The 24,062-nt window shown below is 53.3% G+C and overlaps 2 protein-coding genes and 1 long non-coding RNA gene across 3 annotated transcripts in view; 2 read left to right on the forward strand and 1 right to left on the reverse strand.

The window, feature by feature from the left end:
* Window positions 1-1,874: 1,874 nt before the first annotated feature.
* LOC101613767 (neuroendocrine secretory protein 55-like) overlaps window positions 1,875-24,062 on the forward strand; it is a 54,681-nt gene continuing 32,493 nt past the window's right edge. Inside the window, exon 1 of the mRNA XM_045156503.1 lies at window positions 1,875-2,994. Coding sequence (XP_045012438.1) covers window positions 2,218-2,952 — 735 coding nt within the window. The 5' untranslated portion in view covers window positions 1,875-2,217 and the 3' untranslated portion in view covers window positions 2,953-2,994. The remainder of the gene's footprint in view (window positions 2,995-24,062) is intronic.
* LOC123462799 lies at window positions 3,837-15,098 on the reverse strand. The gene is made up of 3 exons (XR_006638533.1): window positions 14,895-15,098; window positions 4,500-4,680; window positions 3,837-3,947 (listed from the first exon to the last, which is right to left on the reverse strand). It is a non-coding gene; the product is annotated as an uncharacterized LOC123462799 (long non-coding RNA).
* On the forward strand, window positions 17,655-20,309 carry LOC123462905 (guanine nucleotide-binding protein G(s) subunit alpha isoforms XLas-like). Its single transcript, XM_045157074.1, is given in 3 exon segments — window positions 17,655-19,827; window positions 20,040-20,254; window positions 20,256-20,309. Coding segments are annotated over 3 exon segments (2,403 nt in total). The 5' UTR covers window positions 17,655-17,693.

A 24,062-nucleotide genomic window follows, 5' to 3' on the forward strand; every position in this document is an offset into this window, starting at 1 on the left:
CAGTAGAGCTGTGCTCACTGAAGAGATAAAGAGGGTGGGTCGACGTGAGCAGACCCTTCAGAGACATGCCCTAATCATCAGGGCTGAGAGACAGAGATTGCCACGTGATACATACCATGAAGTACCCCTGACCAGGTCTTATCATGACCCTGCGTGCTGGTTAGAGCCACAGTGCTGCTCGCTGTGACAGACGCCTTGCATGTCTCTGGAAAGCATTACAGTAAGGCACAACTGCAATATAGCCATCTGTCCTTTTATGGGGTTTGCCCAATCAGTCCCACTCGGCTGACCAATTTAGTGTTTTAATGCTGGAAATGAACTCTTAGACTTACGACCTACAATACATACAGAGCCAGGATGCAAAACAAAATCCTCAGCACATTCCAAGCAGTAGTTGGGAAATGACTAAAACATTAACTCTGCAATAGGCAGCTTTAGTGCAGGCTGGTGCTAAGGGGTGATGGTAACTTCCCACAGCGAGGAATGGCTAGGAAGGCATGAGTAGAGGACTCAGCCTCCAGGAGGGAGTGACAGGAGGAAAGAATTTTAAGAGGTAACACCTCTTCTCTGAGTTTCTTCCCACAGCCCCAAGGAGAAAGCAGCCCAACCAATGATCCCGTGTGCCCCACGTCTAGCAAACCCTGCAGACACTTCACAGACCCGAGGAAGATGGCTCTGCTCCCCACCATGGCAAATGAGCAAGCACCCCACAATTAACAGAGGGGGCAAGATGTAACATGCCAATCCCAAGAGCAGCAGTCCCATGCAGATGGAAGCTGGGGTCTCACCACACTGCAGAGGCCCTCCTGGACCGGCGGCGCACACGTGATGTTCTAGGCTCTGAACATGACTAGCGACCCGGTTCCATAGCCCTCAGAGTTCGATGCTGCAATCGAGAGTTGTCTGCCAGCCCTCGGTCCCACCGTCTTCCCACACTGAATTCACGCTATACTAAACACCACTGGTGGGTGAACCACTTAGCATTCCAACAAACAGGAGTTTAACCCTCAATAGCCTTTCTTTAATGCAAGACCTTTTCTGGCTCATACTCTGCAGTGAGCACCTGCAACAAGATGTTGGCATGAGGGAGGCACTGCCCATGGAGTGTGTTAGATGGATGGATGGTCTATGTTGAAAACCTATTAAAGTAACAGCTCCCAGGTGCCCAGTGAAGATTCCATGCTAACTGATCACCCTAAGGATCCCCGAAAAAAAGAAAAAGAATGGGCCACACAAACTGATCAGCAGTGGCACTTTCTAGCACACCTCATCTGGGCAGAGGTGGTGGGAGCCAACCATGGGTTGGCAGACCTTTCTTAAGGAAAAGGCTCGTTTGCGTATGGGTGACACACACACACACACACACACACACACACACACACACACGCACACACTTTGAGGAAGCATCTCTAATTACCATCACTATACCAGACCTGTCAAAGGTGGTGTCATGATTAATGGCTGCTGAAGCTGCCATCCTCAAATCATAATGCCCTGGCAAACGCCTGGGTGGGTCGTTAATACTCACGCACAGACCCTCACTCCCCGGAATGCCATTTTGTGGTCTGGTTCTCAAGTTGTTCAACAGCTATGCTCATGCAGAAGTTGAGGAAGGGAACAGACCCCACGGGAACCTATACCCAGCTTACCGGAGGACTCTAACCTGTAGCTATCTTGCTTGCTTGATCATTCGTTGGCATTCGCCAGGTCCCCAGTCCGATGCTTTGGTCAAATCCTCTCAAACGAAGTTCCCTCCTGCCACCTGCCGGCCCACTAGGGTCTGCGCCACCGCGCAGCTCGCGGGGAGGCTGGCCCCCACCGCGCTACTGCACATGCCCGGCAGAAGTCTGGGCGCGCAACTTCACTGAACCTCGCCGCCCCGCCGCTCCTCGCCTCACTCTCCTCTCTCCTCTCCCAGGCGAGAGGACCAGCGGAGGCACCTCTCCGGGTCTTAGACTGCACAGTCTGAGACTTAGCGAGAGGAGCCCTGAGGAGGCAGCCCTTCTCTCCCTTCCCATCCCTTCTTTCTTGCTGGGCGAGGCGCAGGGCTTTAGAAAGTTCTCAAGTGGTCAGGCAGGTAGGTGGTTCCTTCCTCTCACCTCGCGGTGGGACCGGGACCTCAAAAGGTTCACCTTTTTGGGCTCCAGCAGCCCATGAGCATCGGAGCTGCTCTCTGCAGAGCCAGAGGGCAGGTCAGCTTCTCGGTGTGCGCCTAGGATGGATCGCAGGTCCCGGGCTCAGCAGTGGCGCCGAGCTCGCCATAATTACAACGACCTGTGCCCGCCCATCGGCCGCCGGGCAGCCACCGCGCTCCTCTGGCTCTCCTGCTCCATCGCGCTCCTCCGCGCCCTTGCCACCTCCAACGCCCGCGCCCAGCAGCGCGCGGCTGCCCAGCAGCGCCGGAGCTTCCTTAACGCCCACCACCGCTCCGGCGCACAGGCACTGCCCCAGTCCCCCGAATCCGAATCTGACCACGAGCACGAGGAGGCCGAGCTCGAGCCGTCCCTGCCCGAGTGCCTGGACTACGAGGAGCTCGACTACGAGAGCGACAGCGACAGCGAGACCACCGAGTCCGAGACCGAGACCGAGTCCGAGACCGACTTCGGGACCGAGCCCGAGACAGCCCCCGCCACCGACCCCGAGACCGAGCCCGAAGACGAGCGCGGGCCCCGGGGCGCCACCTTCAACCAGTCTCTCACCCAGCGTCTGCACGCGCTGAAGCTGCAGAGCCCCGACGCCTCCGCGCAGCCCTCCACTCAGGAGCCCCAGAGCGCCAGCGAGGGGGAGGAGCCCGAAGACAAGGATCCGAGGGACCCCGAAGAGTCTGAGGAGCTCAAGGAGGAGGAAGAGAAGCAGCAGCCGCGCCGCTGCAAGCCAAGGAAGCACCCCCGCCGCGACCCATCCCCGGAGTCCCCTTCCAAAAGGGGACCCATCCCCATCCGGCGTCACTAATGGGTGACTCCGTCCAGATTCTCCTCGTTTTCATGGGTCCAGGTGAGTTGCCCCTGGTTAAACTGGGGACCCTGAGGGCGGTGTGGGTGCTGTGGGAGGAAAAGGAGACAGGCTGGGGCAAGGTGGGAAGGGCGCGGGGCTCGGCCCAGCAGCCCCAAAATGGAGGGCTAGGGTGAGGCGGAGGGGCTCCCCTAATCTTTCTAGGGTGTTGGGGGCGCTCAGGAGGCCAAGGGCTTGTTGGACGGCGAGGCGCTTCTGGCGCCTCGCTGGAGACAACCTGAGGTCTCCGAGCCGATGCCCGGGCGCAAGACCGAGTTGAGCGCTGGGCGCGCCCAGGTTTGGAGCTGTCCCAAGCGGCAACGGTAAGTTACTTGTTTTATGCCTATCTTTTTCCTCCTAGAAACGTTAGTCCTGAGCAGGTTGGCTTTGGCGGGAGCCCGCTGGGCTTGGCTCGGAGGTGCGCGCGCCAACTTTTGCAATTCCAGAGCAGCCGCTCTAGCGACACTGTTGCGATGTGTGGAAAGTACCCGCGACGGGATTGGGCGAGAACTCCGGAGACTGCTCCGGAGGAAGTCGCACGCGCGCACGGCGCCTCCCAGGCTCTAAACCTGGAGCCCAGGTCCCGGCGGCCAATTTGGGGCAGTGGGACCTTACCCCAGTCGTTACCCACTGCAGAGGAGACAGTCTTGGCTATCACCGCTTGCCTACAGGCGCTCGCGGAGGCCAGAAATCCCGAAAACTGAGCGCGCGCACCTGCCCGTGCGCCCCAAAGCCAACCTTTCTCCGCGGACAGGAGCCCCCCCATCCCGCGAACGACTGGTGCTTGGAGGGCAGGTAGTGGGGGTACAGGGGCCTTTGAGGGTGCCCCTATGGGCTACCTGGGTTGATGGTGCGGGCTTGATCGCGTCGGGGTGTCGCCAATCTTTTGGCGCAGCTGGTCTGGCAGCGGAGCTGGCTGCATCTTGGTTGGAGAGGTCCGGGCTGTGCATGAGGCCCTAGGGGCAGGAGAGAGGGGCTAAGAGATCCATTCGGTGGACTCGAGGAAAGGTAAAGCGGCACCAGGCACAGGCTAGGCGAGGAGGTCGCGTCTGTCACCCGGACATGGTGCAATGCGTCCCCAAAGAGTGGGGGGAGCCAGTCCTCTGGCCTTGGTCACGGACAGGGGGGCGAGAGCGGCGGCTTCGGCGGCCTCGGGACTGGGAGGGCAACCTGGCCATTTGCATCCCGGTGGAGCTAAGTTTGGAATCTGTAACCCGAGGGCAAATCCCCACCAGCTTGCGGTGCTTTCTCTGCCACACCTGGGGCAAAAGGCTAATAAGTGAAACGTGTGTCACTCCGTTTGGAGACATTTGGGAGAATTTGTTTTTGGGAGGGGGGGCAAGCAAGCGCGTCTGGCCTTGCCCGGGAAGAGTGATTTTAATGGGGATGATTTGGGAAATCTGGGAGGGAAAGCGTGTTGACGACTTGAAATTAATGTCAGTCGTGTGATCGCGCTCCTAAGAGGAGGAGGGTGCTAGAAGAAAAACTATTTTCCTTCCAGGACCTACCTCTTCCTGGGGACAGCGCCGTGGCCCCCAGAACTTAGCGGTGCTGGGCTGCACAGACTAGCTGGATGCGTCTTTGGTGTCAGGAGATGGATGATGCGCGGGGTGTCGGCAGAAGGGGGGGTGCTTTGGGCTTGAAAGCGAAATTGCCTAAGTGAGATGGATTTCTCCAAGTTGAAATTGTCTGCAACATAAACGATTGTGACGTCATATGTCCTGTTTTTCTCTAGTGATGTCTTAGTAACCCGAGTTCACAAAGCAACAAGTCTCTAGTTAACAGGTGGAGAAGCCCGGGGCGGGCGTTGCGCGCGCTCTGCGTCTCCTGCAGGAGCCGTCCTCACGGACACAGGCTCCCCCCGCACGCGCTCCACGGCTAAAAGAGCTTGCTGCTTTGCTCCCGGGATGATTATTTTAAAAATGTAGTTGATGTCAGCCCACACTTCACCTGTCTGGCTGGTTTTATTTTTTTAAGTATTTGCTTTAACTGTACGGAGTGTACCAAGTGTACATGTGGGGTACCCAGCTAGGAATAGTGTGTCTCCCAAAACGGCCTGGGTCAGAACAGAGGACGTGCTTAACAACCCAGCCCAGAAAACCTGCTCCCCACAGCCCACACCTGCCCCACTCAGCACCCCTTTCCCATTTCTTACCAACTTCCGATTGAAAAAAAGTGCTACCCACCAGCACACACCCTCCCCCACTTAGCACCCTCCCCTTGCCTATTTCTTACCTGATCCTGGTAAAAAAAAAAAAAAAAAAAAGCCATTAGGAGCCATACAGGAGTGTACACCACCCCTGGGGAGTACCTGCACCCACACCTACACCCACACCCACACGACACCAAACATAGACACTTCAAGCCCAATTTCTGCCTTCATTTTCCAGAGATTTTCCAGCAAATTCTCCAAACATTCCCAACTTCCCGGTAGTCTTCCAACTGGCCCTTTGTCTCACCCTGCTAAGCTGGGTTAGCATTTGAATAGGCTAGCTTGCCCTTTAACTAAGGTAGGTTGGCTGTGAGGCAAGCCTGGAAAAAAAAAAAACTTTTACCACAGAAGTGACTTAGCAGCCCCTCTTAGTATTTCTAATGGGGGGGGGGATGCTAGTTACACTGTGTGCCACAACATGCTCGGTCCTTTACTACGTCAGTCACTTACCTAATGGAAAATGTTCTGGAGAGGGGCAAAAGGGCTCTTACAATTGAATTGTTTTTGAGTTGGAAATTTATGTAGTGATGGACAGATACTGTGATGTCCAAAATATTTTGGTTTACTTTTCGAAGTCTGTAAACAGAACATTTACTCATGTTCGCCAGAACTGAAACACTGGGAGGGGGAAGTGTGGGGGCATCTAAATGTCCAAATCGCTGACCACCCTTTACTCCTTAGCCTTCATTCTTAGCAGCTATGATGGGTTACCAAGGAAGAAAGCTGAAACCAAAGTGCTGGTAAGAATAAAATGCTTTTTAACTGCATGGACTTCACAAATTACTTTCTCAGTGCTTCACTGTTCCTCACGACACGGGGAGGGCCACTGAGAGGCAACTGAGCAGAGACCATGGTGTAGGGAAAACTTCCAACTAGGAAAGTGACCCGTCACAAAAATAAAGAAGTTACAAAATCACTAACATCAAATTAAGCGTCCAGAGACCAGTGATGTCATGCCAACTCGAGTGCTACTCTACTCTCAAATGCTGCCCAGCAACAGGACAAGAATCCACTTCACACCTTTAACCCCCATGATAAAATTTCTTGTCCTGCTACAGGGTCTCGGCACTAATGACTATTTAGCACATCCTGGTGCCCCAGACACAGGCAGCAGGATCTAAGACAAAAGGCAGATGCTGGATTAGCCCAGGCTGCTGCTACCCTGTGTTGCTGAGTGGCTACTTCCCTAAACACCTCTGCCTCAGTTTCCTCTAAAAGTACACTAGTGAAAGAGATGGTTCTGTGATCTCTTTCAGTGCGGGTGGGTCAGTTGGCTCAAGCAGCCTGGAGTGTCCAGTTTGATTGTCAAAGCATTCAGCACTAATGGAGCCCAAATCTCAAAATTGCTGATCAAATAAAAAAAGCACCCACTGTGAAGAAATCGTTTTGTGTTGGCTTGATGTCAGTTTTATAAAGTCTGCTTTTCAACTGGTGGCAAAAATGACTGGGGGTGGGGGGTAGAGAACGCAGAGCTCCCTGTGCCCTCCCCGATGGGGGAGGCCATTCTGAAGAGTAGATTGGGGGTGGGGGTAGAGAACGCAGAGCTCCACTGTGAGTGTGTGTGTTGGGGGAGGGGGGTTTCTGAGCAGCCTCAGTGCTGGGCCAGCGGGTCCCTGCCTCCACTCCCAGACCTTGCTGCTGCAGTAAACCTTCCAGAACTAAGCCTGGGGGACCCTGCTGCATGGGGGCAGCAGACATTTAAGTGACCATCAGTGTCTGAGGCATTATTTGGAAACAGCTGAAGGTGTCCTCTTCAGGGTAGACCTGGGAACACCTTAAATCTGGGCTTAGACCAGTTCTTTCACCATTTTTCTTTTGATTGCCCCTCCCTCCCAGGAGTTTTTTTCTTCACCTTTCCCTATTTGTCCCCCTTTCTGTGAAGTTTTCATAGTACTGATGTAGATATGTCCTCTGTTTATATAACGCAGGATATATGACAGCTAAGCTGGTTTTGCAAACACACAACACACACACTCACACACATAATTTTGGCTTAATTGCAGATGCAAGAAGTTAAAACAAGGCAAATTTCTGCCCTCACATTGATGACTTAGCATCTTTTTAAAAATATATATATATTAAGCCGGGCATGGTGGTACACGCCTTTAATCCCAGCACTTGGGAGGCAGAGGCAGGAGGATTGCTGTGAGTTCGAGGCCACCCTGAGACTCCATAGTGAATTCCAGGTCAGCCTGGGCTAGAGTGAGACCCTACCTCAAAAAAACAAAGAAAAAAAAAGATATATTAACCCTTTTTTGGCAACTTATAAAATTTGTAAAATTATACTGGCATTTGTTTCCTTTTTTCTTTTTTTGTTTTTCACTATTATTATTTTTTAAATCTTACAGTTGGGTCAATCTTACAGATTTGCCTAACATGCACAAAGCCCTGGGTTTGATTCCCAGTAACAATGGCACATGCCTATAATCCCAAGACTTGAGAGGTGGAGGCAGGATGATCAGAAGCTCATAGGTCATCCTCAACTACACAGTAAGTCTGAGGCCAGCCTGGGCTACTTGAGATACCCTGTGTCAAAAAAAAAGTTGTTAAGCCGGGTGTGGTGGTGCACACCTTTAATCCCAGCACTCGGGAGGCAGAGGTAGGAGCATTGCTGTGAGTTTGAGGCCATCGTGAGACTGCAGAGTGAATTCCAGGTCAGCCTGGGGTACAGTGAGACCCCACCTCAGGGAAAAAAGTTTCTCAGATTTGTTTCATAATCATCTAAGTCCCCTAGGTGCACAGTTCATTTACATGTCAGAAGGGCCACAGTGAAGAGCCCGGTGAATGTCCCTCAAGACCTGTAGCAGGGCCATCACCTGTTGGCAGCGCTAGGCCAGTAGGGGCAGAGCACCCAGAGCTGGTGCCAAGCTCTTTCAGGACAGCTGGGGAGGCTGCCGTCCCAGCTCCAAGTGTGGGCACGGCCTATGCATTACTCTGTGGACCTACGTCAGGGTAAACGTGTTACACATCAGCAGACTGCCCCAGAGTAAACTCAGGCTTCATGGATAGAGAGAATTGGGAAGACAGAAAAAGAAGAGTGTAAGGATCCTGGGGTTAAAAAGGAAGGTGTGGGTGACAAGTGAACTTCCAGTAAGGAACAGCAGATGAGAGTTAGAAATAAGGAAAAGAGTAGCCGGGCGTGGTGCGCACGCCTTTAATATCAACAACTCAGGAGGCAGAGGTAGAAGGATCACCTTGAGTTCGAGGCCATCCTGAGACTACATAGAGAATTCATGGTCAGTCTGAGCTAAAGTGAGACCCAACTTCGAAAAACCAAAAACAAAAGAAATAGGGAAGGGATGTCACAAAGTCACTAAGTTTTAGGATTATGCAAAACAATTTGAAGGGCTAGAGACTTGGGGAGAAAAGGGTTGAGTATGGACACAAATACCACTCTGAAGGCTCAAAGGTTAGACCTCATGGAGGCTCTACGGTGTACACCCAAGGGGGTCAGGACTCAAGAAGGCTCTACTCTCTAGACCCAAGGGGGTTAGGACTCAAGGAGGCTCTACTCTCTAGAGCCACGGGGGGTTAGGACTCAAATAGGCTCTACTCTCTAGACCGAAGGGGTTACGACTCAAGGAGGCTCCACTCTCTAGACCCCTTGGGTTACGACTCAAGGAGGCTCCACTCTCTAGACCCAAGGGGTTAGGACTCAAGGAGGCTCCACTCTCTAAACCCAAGGGGGTTAGGACTCAAGGAGGCCCACTCTCTGACCCAAGGGGGTCAGGAGTCAGGGAGGCTCTAGTCTCTAGACTAAGGGGTCAGGATTCAAGGAGGCTCTACTCTATAGACCCAAGGGGGTTAGGACTCAAGAGGGCAATACTGTGTAGACCCAAGGGTTAGGACTCAAGGAGGCTCCACTCTCTAAACCCAAGGGGTTCAGGAATCAGGGAGGCTCTAGTCTCTAGAACTAAGGGGTCAGGACTCAAGGAGGCTCCACTCTCTAGACCCAAAGAGGTTAGGACTCAAGAGGGCAATACTGTGTAGACCCAAGGGTTAGGACTCAAGGAAGCTCTACTGTCTAGACCCAATGGATCAGGACTCAAGGAGGCTCTACTCTATAGACCCAAGAGGTTAGGACTCAAGGAGGCTCCACTCTCTAAACCCAAGGGGGTCAGGACTCAAGGAGCCTCTATGCTCTAAACCCAAAAGGGTCAGGACTCAAGGAGCCTCTACGCTCTAAACCCAAGAGGGTCAGGACTCAAGGAGGCTCCACTCTCTAGACCCAAGGGGTTAGGACTCAAGGAGGCTCCACTCCCTAGACCCAAGGGGGTCAGAACTCAAGGAGGCTCTACTCTCTAGACCCAAGGGGTCAGGACTCAAGGAGGCTCCACACTCTAACCCAAGGGGGTCAGGACTCAAGGAGGCTTTACTCTTTAGACCCAAGGGGGTCAGAACTCAAAGAGGTTCTACTCTCTAGACCCAAGGGGTTAGGACTCAAGGTGACTCCACTCTTAGACCTAAGAGGGTTAGGACTCAAGGAGGCTCTACGCTATAGACCCAAGGGGGGTTAGGACTCAAGGAGGCTCTACTCTCTAGACCCAAGGGGGGTCAGGACTCAAGTAGGCTCTACTCTCTAGACCTAAGGGGTTACGACTCAAGGAGGCTCCACTCTAGACCCCAGGGGGTCAGAACTCAAGGAGGCTCTACTCTCTAGACCCAAGGGGTCAGGATTCAAGGAGGCTTTTTCTATAGACCGAAGGGGTTAGGACTCAAGGAGGCTCTACTCTCTATACACAAGGGGGCTAGGACTCAAGGAGGTTCCACTCTCTAGACCCAAGGGTGTTAGGACTCAAGAAGGTTCTACTCTCTATACCTAAGGGGTTTAGGACTCAAGGAGGCTCTACTCTCTAGACCCAATGGGTTAGGACTCAAGGAGGTTATACTCTCTAGACCCAAGGGTGTTAGGACTCAAGAAGGTTCTACTCTCTGTACCTAAGGGGTTTAGGACTCAAGGAGGCTCTACTCTCTAGACCCAATGGGTTAGGACTCAAGGAGGCTCTACTCTCTAGACACAAGGGGTTAGGAGTCAAGTAGGCTCCACTCTCTAGACCCAAGGAGGTCAGGACTCAAAGAGGCTCCACTCTCTAGACCCAAGGAGGTCAGGACTCAAAGAGGCTCTACTCTCTAGACCCAAGGGTGTTAGGGCTCAAGAAGGTTCTACTCTCTATACCTAAGGGGTTTAGGACTCAAGGAGGCTCTACTCTCTAGACCCAATGGGTCAGGATTCAAGGAGGCTCTACTCTCTAGACACAAGGGGTTCAGGACTCAAGGAGGCTCTACTCTCTAGATCCAAGGGGTCAGGACTCAAGAGGCTCTACTCTCTTGACCCACGGAAGCTCTACTCTCTAGACCCAAGGAGATTAGGATTCAAGGAGGCTCTACTCTCTAGACCCAAGGAAGCTCTACTCTCTAGACCCAAGGGGTTAGAATTCAAGGAGGCTCCACTCTCTAGACTCAAGGAAGCTCTACTCTCTAGACCCAAGGTGGATTGGATTCAAGGAGGCTCTACTCTCTAGATTGAAGGAAGCTCTACTCTCTAGACCCAAGGGCGTTAGGATTCAAGGAAGCTCTACTCTCTAGACCCAAGGTGGATTGGATTCAAGGAGGCTCTACTCTCTAGACCCTAGAAGTTTAAGACTCAAGGAAGCTCTACTCTGTAAACCCAAGTGGGTTAGTACTAAAAGGGGTTAGGACTCAAGGCACCAAGACAAAGTGCCCTAGAGCAAATGTCACATAATGCCAGGAAGAGGGTTTTTTTTTTGTTTTTTGTTTTTTTAAGTAGGCAAATGGAACTGAAGGGCCACTAGTGAGGACTCTAAATTAGGTGCCCTTAAAGTCACTGTCCCCTAACAATTCTTTATAGACCTGGCTCAGGAATTTCAGGTCCATCCAAGTACCTTTAATGCTTCAACAAAAAAGAAAAAGAATTAAAAAGCAAGTTATCTTTTTTGTTCTTCTTTAAACAGTTAAGAGCCTAAGCTTTGGACCTTTCCTCAAGAGGGGCCAGTCTCTGAGGCTCCTGCTTTCAAACTAGATGGATGTGGGAGGAGCAGGGAGAGATAGGCCCAATGATTGACAGTTTTTCCTCCCCCCAGGCCTGAGCTGGTTTCTGAGTGTCCTGGCTTATGTTGCTGTCCCAATTAGACTTCATTAGGAAAATTTGCTCTGGGTAATTGAGGCTGTGTGAGAAGGTGAAATATACCATCCCCCTTACACTCAAATAGGACTCGGTGCCCAGAAGCCCCCAGGGTACCTAGAATCTCCACCATGACTTACAGCAATTACAAATTATAAAATTACAAACAGTGCTTCCATTAAATCCACGTCCGCCTTCCGGGACGGGATCCCTGCTCGTGCTGCTCCCCCGGCCCTCTCCTAGCCTCTTCTCTCATCTGGAAAGGCCACTTCTCCCCTCCATCCTAAGCTGCAGCTGCCAGCCTGGAGGGACAACCCACAGCACCGCCGTGTGTGCGCACGTGTGTGGACACCCTGCCTGAGCACAGGCGGCAGGGACCTGTGGGGACAAAGCACAATTTGCTGGCCTTCTCCCTAAAACTGAGCCCATAGCTAGCCACCCTGCATGTGTGTAGGGAGCTCTGAATTCACGGTGGGAATTGGTGGTCTGAGCAGATGGGAGTGTTTTCATAAATAGCTTCCACTGCGTTTAACACCAACCAGCCCTGCATCTGTCCCTAACCTAGTATCTCACTGGGTGGGTGAGAGGCATCTTTCTCTGAAACAGGCCAACCCCACAGCCCCTGATGCAAACTGCATGGGATGCTGCTGCCTCTGCTGGCCAAGGCTGACAGGGATGCTGGCAAGAAGGAGGGCCGCAGCAGTCTTAATTGAGCGGTAATTAATTGCACAGCTTCTGAGTCTTACTGCTTCTTGGGGAAGCACTCAGAAGTCCTTTGTCACTGGGAGGCTGAGAAACTTAAGTCATTGCCTGAATCCTTTCTTATATCTTGGTCTGTGTTTGCTTTCTTTCCCTGAACACTAAGGACAGGAGTGGGCTGCAGAGCTCCCCTCCATGCTTCCCCTTCCCCAATTCACAGGCTAAATAAAGGGAACCTGACTGCCAACAGGCTTGCTTTTCTTGGCTTGTTTCCTTCCTCAGTCACCCTAACCCTCACTTCCTTTCAGGGGACCCTTAAGGCTTCACTTTCTCTTTTGTGGCTAAAGGTATAGAAGGAAGCTTCAAAAAAGCTACTTAAAAGCTGCTTGAGCATTGTGCCTTGGGCCGTAGGAACCCTGAATATAAGCAGAAACAACCGCACTATGAGCGGTGTCCACAGCAAACAGCAAGGGTCTTCCTTTAGGAACTGGCCCAGGTCTTGCCCGTGGAAGTCGAGGACTGTCCTGCTGGCAGTGGTGGCATCTGAGAGCCAGTGACGAGACAATCACCTTCTTTCCATGCGGGTTTGTTTACAAAAAGGCCACGGATTTCTTACTCGGGCATATGGGCCACTTGCACCAGAAAAGCAGAGTGTAACAAAGCGCAAGTAGTACAGTCCATTCATTTCTAATACACCAAGTGTAAAAAGACCATTACTGTTAGGTAGCCAAGCATAGACTGTTTTCCAGAGAGCACGGTCTGTGCTTCGACGGCAAACCCTGTCCTCCACTGGACACGTCATCTCACTGCTGGCAAAATTTCCCCATGGGAACAGGGTCAAAACCACACACAGCCATGGTCCTACATCCTTGCTTGGCCTTCTTTGGCCTTCTCTTGGCTTCCCTTTCCTGAGTTTCAGGAACCATCACGGATTCTCCTTATTCTCCAGTATCTACCTGTCCTTGATACAAATTCAACCGTAACTGCAGATTTAAGAACCTTTGCTAATATATACTTATAATGGCAGACTATAAAAACCATGCCCTTAACAGGACAAAGCCGCAGCCTGGGATTGCCTTCAGATACCCGGTGCTTTCTCCAGTCATGTTAAAGTCATGGTTCTGTCTTGGTGAGAACAGCAATCCTCAGTGCCCACTGACCCATGTAGGCGCTCCCACCTCCAGCCACCCTGCCCTCCGATCACCCCAGCTCTTACCACATTCAGTTCTTTGTGTCCCTTTGACCACCTCTCCCAGCTGCTTTTTGTGTTGGGTTTGTTCCTAAAACATCTGGTCCTACAACTGAGGCTTTCTAGAGCCCTGCTCCTGATGGACAATAGAGTCTCAACTCTTAGCTCCACTTATCCAAATGAGTTGGAATTTTCAGATTCTGGAAGCCAGGTCTATAGAAAAATAAGAGTGGCAAAAAATAGGGAGGGGGGCGGAGGGAGACATCAGGATTGGATACAGAGACCTGCTTTTCACCTTTACAGAAAGGTGATTTCTATTCAAGTATGAGGGTCTTTATAACAGTGCTTTTCAACTGGGGGTGATTTTGCACCCCCAGAGGATATTTGGCAAAGTCTAGAAACGTTTTTAAGTATTACAACTAAGGGGATGCTACTGGCATCTAGTGGGTGGAGGCGACGGAGGCTACCGGCTGCCTACGGTGCGGGAGGCACCCCAGCAGCACATTACCCAGAGCCACGCCAGTGTGGAGGCCATGATCTGGGTTGAAGGTGCTCAGTAGCTCCAAGGCCTTTTTCTCTAGAGGCTCCACCTCTCCCTGCAGAGCCCGCCCCCTGTCTCCTCAAGACACACTGTCTTTCCTCTCCAGCATTCCACTTGCTCTTGGGTCACCACATGTATTTTTACCCTGGAGTTTTACCTGACCCTGTGGTCTGAAGTCCTAAGAAGGCTGACTGCCAATTTGAATTTATGCCTTCTTGATCTTTTTTATTTCTCTCTCTCTCTCTCTCTAAAGTTTGTATTCTCCCTCTCCCTCCAATCCGGCTGCCAATCTTCAGTTCAACCTCTGCCATGTCTAAAATCAAACTGGCCACCACACCAGCCCCTCCCATCATTCAGGTGCCAGTCACTGGCCCACATTTCCATCTTTTTTTCTTTCTCTAGAAGGTTCTTTTAGCCCCTTCTTTCATTGTGTCTAGGTCTCTTTCAAAAGGTCTTAGCCACAGCCTTTGTGCACATCTGTCCTTTGTTCCCTTTCTCGGCAGCACAGTCTCATATCGGGACCACACACTCATATCGCTTCTGCCTTTCCTCAAACTTCGCTCAAATCTTCACCTGCAGGGCAAAACAACCATTAAAAAAAAAAAAAAATCCTTTCGTATTCTCTCCACTTCCTACCAAAATGGCATCAAGTGTTTTGTCAGAATGATCCTGTCCATTTCCCCCCCTGCTTTGTCGCTCACTGATTTTCCGGTTGTTTCCCCAGCCAGGCCCCCTATTTCCTCCCATTGGATCCTTTGTTCCTGATAGGTGAAGGTGCGCGCGCCCCGCCCTTCGATTCACAGTCCAGGCCTCGTCCTTCCGTGGAGAGCCATTTAGAAGCGCCATTTTCTTTGCAATGCCTCCCATAGACGGTCTGCTTCATTTTTACATCGCTGTGCCCCCCAGTAAGGAGACTAGTTTTAGCCCCATGGCAGAGACCCATGACACACAACGTTGAACAAAGGGGTCCTGCGGACCGACGAGGACGCTGAACAAAGAGACCCAGAATTCATTTTTCTATGAACAGTGCTTTTGAGGGTGCGAGGCTTTGTGAGCCCAGTCCGTGGCTGTGGGACCCGCATCGCTGCCTCCCTGGGGCTCCAACCCAAGGCCTACTGACCTCCGCTGGTGCAGGACTCAGCATCCCTGGGAGCTCAACTCCATTCTGGGTGGCTTCATTGCATCGGGGCAGTAAGCCCTCTCTCCAGGGTCCTGGACCACTACTTCCAGGTTCTGGAAATCTTGCTTTGCTCTGTGAGATGTGTTAGCCTACCGCCGTCCATGAGCCCAAGAGCTGGTCCCCGACCTTCTCACGTGGCCTTGGAGACTTGGGGCACCGGGAAGACTGACCCCACGGCGCTCAGGGCGCGCTCGGCCTTCGAGGCCTGGCCGCCATACACCAGCCCCCAACCGCTTCCAACCACCCCAGCATCACCTCTTAGGGCGTTCCAACGCGGCGCCCCCTATTGGACCTCCCACCCATATCCGGTTTCCGGTCCGACGCCCCCTGCTCATTCGCCAAACAGCCTTGATTGGCGTGACCCCGGCCCAATGGCTGACCTGGCACTGGGGTCGGAGGGGAATGAGTCGGTGGTCGTGACCCAGTTGGCGGGTTCAGTGGGTGTTCGAATTGTTCAGCCATTAGTCATGGGGGTACTTGGCCAAAGTTTGCACCAAAGTTCAGTGTTCCCATGAGGAAGTGTGTGCAGCCTTGGAGCAAAGGTGACACACCTTCGGCCGGTCCCGAGCCTTATTAGGGGTCGTCTTTGTCCGCACTCCTCGGCGCTCGGCGACCTCGTGGGTGGATACTGGGTGCAGGGGGCTGTGGTGTGCTGGGTCTGCGGTGCCCTGGTAGGAAGAGGGATGCATTAGATACATTTAAGACGTTCAGACTGCCGCGCTCCGCCTGCGTATGGCTCGGGCACCGCCATCCGCGCGGTGTACTTTTTTTTTTTTTCTTTTCTTTCCTTTTTTTTTTTTTTTTGCCACAGCCCACCCTGTGTAAAGCTCACTCAGGTGTCCTTCTCCGGGGTCCTGCCAGCCAGGCGACCACATGCTCCCTGTCTAGCTGCTCCAAAGCGAAAGATGCCTCGTTAAGTCGCTGTTACCTGCTGGCAAAACGGACAGTGACGCGGGCATGCCGAATTTTTACACGATCCGGGTGCGGCAATTTACCAACCCCAGGATTAGAATTTCTGCGCAGACCCCAGACCCAGGGCAGCGCGTGCGCGTGCGCGTACCGAGCCCACCAGGCACTGCGGCTGTTTACCTTCTGCGGGCTCGGAGCCCACCCAAGCGCCGCCAGGGGCGCTCAGCCGAGCCGGCGGCCATGGGGCTGGGATCCGTACCTAGTGCCGCGGATGCCCCGGCTGCTCACATGAGGGGAGGGGGAAGGGGGCTTATGGGGGAGGGGTCTAGAGAGGGGCGCGAGAGCTGCTGCCGACCCCGCAGTGTGCGCCTGAGGCGGGAAGCCGCGCATCTCCGCCGCTGTCTAATGCTGGCGCGGCGCGGTTTATCGGTGGGTTAAGTGCGCATCAGGTTTTTTCAGTATTTGAGACCACCCTAAGTCTGCCAATAAAACCCACATAAAATATCTTTTAACCCTCTCCCCCAGAAACCCGAGGTCCAAGGCTTGCGCTACGAGGGGGTACTTCGGCAACCCTCACGCCCCCTCCCCAGTCGGCTGTTCGCGTCTACCGCCGGGGGGCTTGTTTGATTCTCTGCACTGCACCCGGCAGACCCTCTTAATTGAACTGCGTCACCATCCACATAAACAGGGAAGAAAGAATACCGACTGCGCCACCATGGGCCACTGCTAAGACCCCCGAAACGTAATGGGGATGGGGGACATTTGAGATTTACTGACGCCAACCTCGGCTGGTGGGCAAAAAAAACAAAAAAAAAAAAAAAAAAAAAAAAGAAAATGAAAAAAGAAAAAGAAAGGAAAAAAAAAAAAGAAAAAACACCAGCCGAAAACACGAAATGCCGCAGAGCATTTTAAAAACACACTGCGTAACTCGCATTTGGCAGCCCCTCGCCCCCTCGCCATCCTTCCGGTGGGTTCACGACCACCTGTCGCATTTCCCCGCGCCTGCCTCTACCCCCTTCCTGTGTAACCAAAGCCCCGTTCTCCCGACTTAAGAAAGATCCAGATCGGGGGGCCGCCGGGGGCTTCCGGTAAGGGGCTAAGGGGTTATCTGGGGTGATGAAACCCTCCTGCAGTCCCTCCTCCCCCCGGGAGAGCGGCGGGCGGAGGGAGGGTTTCAGCCGCTGTACTCCAGATCCCAATGCCCACGTCTTGCGTCACGTGTCCCAGCAACGCAGGAGAGAGCTTTCGCTCTCGCTCGCTCTCTCTGTCTGGCCAGGGGAGAAGCCAGAAGAACAGCTCCAAATCAGTCGGAGAGAGGCGAGAGGAAGGAGCGGAGTCATCCCTGCGAGGCCTGCGCGCACCAGCCCCCTTACCCAAAGTCCGGAGCTGCCGGGCGCCGGGCGCCGGCTCCCGGAGCCGGAGGCGGCTCCTCGCTGGAACCGGCGTCCTCTGGTGGCGGAGTGAGAACGCTACTGACGATTTTCGGAACGATTCGGCACGCTCTTCAGCTGCAAACAGACAGGGCTGGCCTGGAACAGAGAGAAGAGGAAGCAAGGGCAGACCCACGGATGACTAGCCAAGGGACAGCCCAAGAGGATAAAAAGTGATCGGAGATGAATTACGATTCCTCAAGCAAGATTTCAGCTGCTTTTGCTTTGGTACAGGGTGCTAGGCCCTGAGCCCCCCAACCTCATAGAGGCTGGAAACTGAGGCTGGACAACTTTCCAGCCGTTGCTTGAATATTTTTAAGGATTTTTTTTTCACCCTAGTTTGGTTGGGTGCTCCGTCTTACGGAGCCCCAAATTTATTTTAAGAAACCGCCACCGTGTTATGGGCATGCGCAACTGCCTCAACGGCAATAATATGTCAGGACAACGCAATATCCCCCCTGAAGTCGGGGGGCAGCCCCAGCAGGAACCTCTGGAGGCCCCAGGGGCAGTTGCCCCCGGTGCTGGGCCTAGCCCAGCCGAAGAGATGGAGACCCAACCGATCAATGAGTCCATCCCCATCGAGGGCAGCAAGGAGGCCTGTGGACCCCCAGAAGTCGCCAGGCCCAACTTACAAGGCCTCAGCCCAGTCATCGAGGCAGCCCGAGCCCATGGAGGCTACAGCCCACCTCCTGAGGAGGCCATGCCATTCGAGGTCGAGCAGCCCAGCTTGGGAGGCCTCTGGCCTGCCCTGGAACAGCCTAGACCCACTGGGGCTCAGGCAGGCCGAGAGGCCTGCAGCCCTGCGCTCTTGGAGTCCGCCTTCGGTGGTACCAGGCCAGGCCTGGGAGGCTACAGCCCTCCCCCAGAAGAAGCCATGCCATTTGAGTTTGACCGATCTGCACAGGAAGGCGGAGGCCGACCTCTCTTGCCGGCCCCAGACCAAGCTCCAGGCGGCCCAGGGCCAGGAGTCCCCAGAGCTCTCACTGCAGAGCCTGGCACACTCAAGTCTGCAAACACTGGCTTCGGAGGAGGCTATAGCCCTCCCCCTGAGGAGGCTATGCCATTTTGGCTTGATGGAGAAGCATCTGGGGACGACAGTCCACCGCCTGGACTCCCCCGAGTTCTCCCACAAGTCGGCTGTGTCCGCCAGTTCCCGGCAGTCGCGGTCGCGAGTGAGATCTGCCTCGCTCCCGCCTCAAGCGCGCCTCCCCTCTGGGTCTCCGGCGCCCTCGGCAGCGCGCACGGAGAGGCTGTCAGATCTCCTCCCAACTTCGCGCGCGACAGCCCCCCGATGGAGATCTCCGGACCCCCGCTCGAGATTGGTAGCGCCCCCCTCGGGGTCGACGACGCTCCCGTCAACATGGACAGCCCCCCAATCGCAAGTGACGGCCCGCCCATCGAAGTCTCCGGAGCCGCAGATAAGAGCGAGCGAGCAGAGAGACCCCCAGTCGAGGGAGAGGCAGCCGAGATGGAAGGACGCTCAGCTGCCGCCGCTGCGGAGAACGTCCCCTCTCCCGGGGACGGATCTCCTGCCGCCCCAGCCGCCCCAGATGCCGGGACAGCTGCCGCCATGCCCGATGTCTGCGGAGCTCCTGCCGCCCCAGCCGTTCCCGGAGCCGGGGCAGCCCCAGACAAGCCCGAAGCAGGCGGGACCGCCGCCGCCGCAGCAGCCGTCCCGGCCGTTGCCGAGGCAGGAGGAAGCCGGAGCGCCCCAGCGGAGCCTGACGCCGCCCGCCCGATCCCCGTCTCCGCCAGGCCAGTCCCCATCACCGCCCGGGCGGTCCCTGCCAACCCGGGGAAGCTTATCGCCACTAGGGCGCTCTCTGTCGGCCCTTCCGCCAGGGCCACCCCTGCTGCCCCGGGAAACCCTGGTCCCCGGGGACCTGCAGTCGCCCCAGCCGATCCGGCTATCCGTCCACTCCCGTGCGCACCAGCGAAGCCCGCCCTTCGCTCGGCGGCTCCCCGGTCGGCCTCGGCTGCCCCTGCCTCCTCCTCCGGGGCCCGACGCACCGGCCAGCACCTTAGACCCCCCAGCCCCGAGATCCAGGTCGCTGACCCGCCTACTCCGCGGCCTCCTCGGGCTTCCGCTTGGCCCAAGGCCGACAGCGGCAGCGGCAGCGGCCGAGGCCGCCTCCGCTACGAAGACGAGCCGACCACCATTGAGTACGACTCCTCCAGCGACGAGTCCGAGGAGGCGCCCACTGGCTGCTTCCAGTGGATCCGCGGCCGCCGAAACCGTCACCAGCTGCCGCCGCGCAAGCCCCGGGGCGGAAGGGGCAACTTATTCCGCAAGTTCATCCTGCAAATCTTCGGAGTCTGCTTCTGCCGCTCTGACGGTTCCGAGCCCAAAGCCCCGAACCTCGGCAGGGCCAGGAGTGCACCCCCGGCCACCGACCGGCGCAGCCAGATGCGCCAGGAAGCCATCGAGATGCGCGCCCAGAAGCGGGCCGACAAGAAACGCAGCAAGCTCATCGACAAACAACTCGAGGATGAGAAGATGGGCTACATGTGTACGCACCGCCTGCTGCTTCTAGGTAGGGCGGCGGCCACTGCCCCTTGGGCAGCAGGGTCACCGGGCACCCGGGGAAGGGGTGGCTGGGCTCCACGGTGGGGCTCCGGGGCTCGGTAGTGGGAGGAGGGGTCCTAAAGGGGCTGCTAGAAGTTCCAGGGAGGGACCCTTCACCGTGCCCTGGGAGCGGGAGGGGACCGCGGGAGGGTTCGGGTGGACGAGGTATGTACCCTCTAGGGAGAAAAGTGGTGCCGAGCGACACTGAGGGTCGTTTCCGGCCGGAGGCCAGCGCCAGCGTCAGCGGCGGTAGGCTGGACAGGCAGGGGCTTGAGGTGAGCCAGGACCTGCCGGGAGGGACCCCCCGGGGCTCCCCTGGCTCGATCTGTTGGTGGGCTAGGGCCATTGGGGATGGCGCGCCCCCGCCTCGCCTGGCACGGCTGCTTGGATTCAGACCAGCTTGTCGTTGGTGTGTGTCGGTGTCCATATTATGTGTCCGCCTGTGCATGATATGCTCAGTGTGCCCCCAGCCCTCATCCCTGGCACTCTCATACTACCCGCCGATTGTGTGTACTTGTATTCTGGAACGGGCTGTCTTGTGATTTGCGCCATGGTGCGGGCAGAAACTTTACGTGTTGGCACACTGTGGGCCCCGCGCGCGGGCCCTCTGCAGCGAGCGGCGCCCATCGCGCAGGGATCATCCGTGGCGGTGGCGGGGCATCCTGGGAAATTCGCTGGGCCGCTGGCCGGGGCTGGGGAGAGAGGGCCGCTGCCCGCCGGCCTCCATAACCTTTTTTTACTGTATGTCTTTCTCTCTTTTTCCCTTTGCGCTAAGCTTTTCCTCACTTCTCATTCGTTCGCCAAACCCTCCCGCCTTAACGGTTGAAAAAACCAGACACACAGGTATCTGGGGCTTTGGGGTCGCAAAAACATCATCTGTCTGTGGTCTGTATTCTGCGCACACACTCCGCTCACCTGGTGGGAGGGTGGTGGGGGAGGGGGCACACTCAGCCATGGCTGGCACATCCAGATCCAAAACCATATGGGGCTGTTTCCATCAGGGGTGGGCGTGGCTGTGTTGTGCTGTTTTTTTTTTTTTAATTTTTCCAAAAAAAAAAATGAAATTATGTCTTTTCCTAGCGAAGAGCCCGAGGTAAGCCAATCTACTTACACTCTTACAAGAGCCAGTAGGAGGGGCTTGCTTTTAAAACCATGGGGCTGTGTGTGTTGGGAGTGAAAGGTCATCTTTGTGTATGAAATGTAATTAAAATAAAAAAAATAAATACTCTGAGTGTGTTTCAAGTGTGTGCCAATGTATGGACAACTAGAAATGTGTCTTGTGAAATCTGTAAATATCTGCATGTGAATTTTCCAAGCAGCTTTAGCTGGGGGCAAAGAGGATCTAAGGTAAGGTCTGCAAATCGCCTTTGGATTAAAAAGAAAAATAGATCTTGTGATTAAGATTAAGCTAATGATATGCCAACCAGAAGTGTGCCTTTGGTGCCCCTCCCCACCCTCCTCTGACCACCTTCCCCAGTTCTCAGAGGCCCCTCCCACACTCTGGGAGACCCCCCCACACACACCAGGGATCCCTCCCCCTCCAGACTTCTTATCTCAAACCTGAGGCATTAACTCTTCTTGCCACAATTAATCAGAGCAGCAATTAACCATGGTCTGAATCTGTGGCTTAAATAAAATTTTCAAAAGTGACTGTCCACAATTAATTCCTTTATTTTATCTCCTAAGGCCTGCCAGGGGATTTCAGGATCACACTTGCTTGGGCTGTGCTGCCTTGCTCAGTATCTGACCGCGTGTGACAGTTGTTATCAGTGATTGACATGACTCTGTGGTTGTGTGCCTCCCACAAATCACCATTTTAGATGTGATGGTCATTTTATTTATGCCTACCTGGGGAAATAATGACATTATCATTGACCCAAACACATGCAAAGGGGAGAGAGTTTTAAATTTCAAATGTCCTACCTACATCAAACCATAGCAGCTTAGGTGACAGCAGACTGGCTTCACTGCAGATGGCTAATTTTGCTCTGAGGGGTTCATTTCAGTATTTCCTAGTTAAGCTCTGGGAAGTAGACCTGTGAACTGGGTGGGGAGGGGGGTGGAGAGAAGGGGTGACTCAACTATATGCAGACAAGAGGCCCAAGTGACATTGTACACCTGACCCCTTAATTAGCAAACTAGACAGGCCTTGTACATGCTACGGCCTCACTGTTTTATTGCAAAGGTGCAGATTTCCCAGCACATTTCACTAAGGATTCCTTCTGCTCCATGATTTGAGGGTTCTGTACCATGTCTGGGGCCAGGTCTTCAGAAGAGAAGTTTCCATTACATTTATCTCTAGAGAGGAAAGTTAATCACAACAAAAGGAAATGTGGTAGGTGCCTGGCCCTGCCCTGTCTTGGCTTCCGGAGTGCCAGTAAACAGCACGTATGGATGCAGCATTGTCCTCAAGACAGACTAGCAAGGCCTCGGCCTAGCATGAGCCTGAGCTAAGATGGCCAGCACTCCCTGCTTCCAGAAACTGCAGCGATGTAGTTTGTCAAAGCAGGCTGCAGCTTTCCCACCAGGCTGGCTTCGTTTTGTTCAAGTGACAACAGCAACTCTATATGGGTCTGAGTTACTGACTGGGGAGGGGGAGAGAGAGAGAGTGAAGGGCATAACCACCATTACGGTAAGACTTGCTTATTCACTGTCTAGTCCCAGTGTGGAAAACAAGATGTCCATACCTTCTGACCCCTGAAAGTACAGATCAAATGGCCATCCTTCACCATGGTTCCAAGTCATGACACCCAGATTCATCTGTTGCTTTAAATCACAATGTGTGCTTCCGTGCACACACTCTGTTTTTATTGCCCGAACAACTTAATCAATAACTGGACATCCTAAAAAGATAAATGATAGATACATATCAATGATTTGAATTTTTAAAAATTTTAGAATATATAAAGAGCTAAACATAGTCCAACCATAGATTGTTTCCATGTTTTTGTTGGTCTTTTCAATAATTTTGTGGTTTAACCTTTTATTTTTCCTTTTTAAAAAAATTTTGAAACTTCATCCAGGTATGATACCCTCACGTAAGAGTGGGAAAGGGATTGCAGGGTCAGAATTTCTCGGTAGCTGCTACATTTTTTAAGGCAATGCAGGAGAACAGTAGGTGTCATAATGGTCAGCCTGCAACGAAGCTTTTATTTATTCAGTGAATGACAATTACTTGTCTGATTATTTAGGCCACCAAGTGCAAAAGCGATGTACTGCACCTCACTGTGCAAAACCATTTTTATTTTTTTTTTCCAACAGACATTTTCTGGATTCAGAATGTCTCCCCTGAATTGTTTTATGCAGTGGGGAGGGTATAGTTTCTCAGGCCCAAGAAAAATTTAGAGTTAAGATAGATCTTTTTTTTTTTTTTTCCCTCTTTTATGCTTCCAGTCATATGCCTGCTATGTAGAGGTCCATCTAGAAAGCAGTTCCCCACGTATTTCTCTTAGAAACATTTTTTCTATATGGGTAAGTTTTGGTTTTTAAGATTTGCCCACATGACCTACCATGAAAAAGTGATATTTAGCACAGAGAACAGGGTGAGAGGTGGCATGAAAAGGGGCATCTTCTTCCAGTATATGCCCTCTCAGTACTGCTACTGGCCAGTGGTGGTACTAGCACATTCTTACTACATTTTGCATTTTTAAAAGCTTTTTATTGAGTAAGATTTGTCCTTTGAAACAGTTCTGGGCAATAAAAACATGTTAGCACCCCATTTCATTAGCAAAGAGATTAAATATCAGAGTTTTTTTTTTTTTTTCACAAAGATTGCAAGGTAAGTAAGAAAAGCTTGATGTTGTTGATTCCAGTGAGGTGATGGCTCAGAAACATGATGATGAGAATGCTACACAGCATTGCCTAAGTGCAGTCATGATGATGGTCAACGCACTGTGTGATCCTAAAATCCCTTGTCAAGTGTCAGGTGTCCAACTCTCTGCTGCTCCTCTCTGAATGATAGCCAGATCCTGACAGATCCCTGATTATCAGTGTCTGTGGAGTGCGCATGAAGCGTGAGCCGCCCTTCTGAGGTACCTGCCACTGTGCTGTGCTGACGTTTAGTTCCCATGTTTGCTTAAACTCATCTGCCAGCACTGCAGTCCAGTTTGTAGGATGACTTTTTTTTTTTTCCACTTTTTTCTTTTTCTCTTTCTTTTTTAGTGCAGGTTTTCCTTAACAACTTTTTTGTTAAAAAGCAAGATA

Source organism: Jaculus jaculus, chromosome 8 (genome assembly GCF_020740685.1).
Source record: "Jaculus jaculus isolate mJacJac1 chromosome 8, mJacJac1.mat.Y.cur, whole genome shotgun sequence".
Lineage (NCBI taxonomy): Eukaryota > Metazoa > Chordata > Mammalia > Rodentia > Dipodidae > Jaculus > Jaculus jaculus.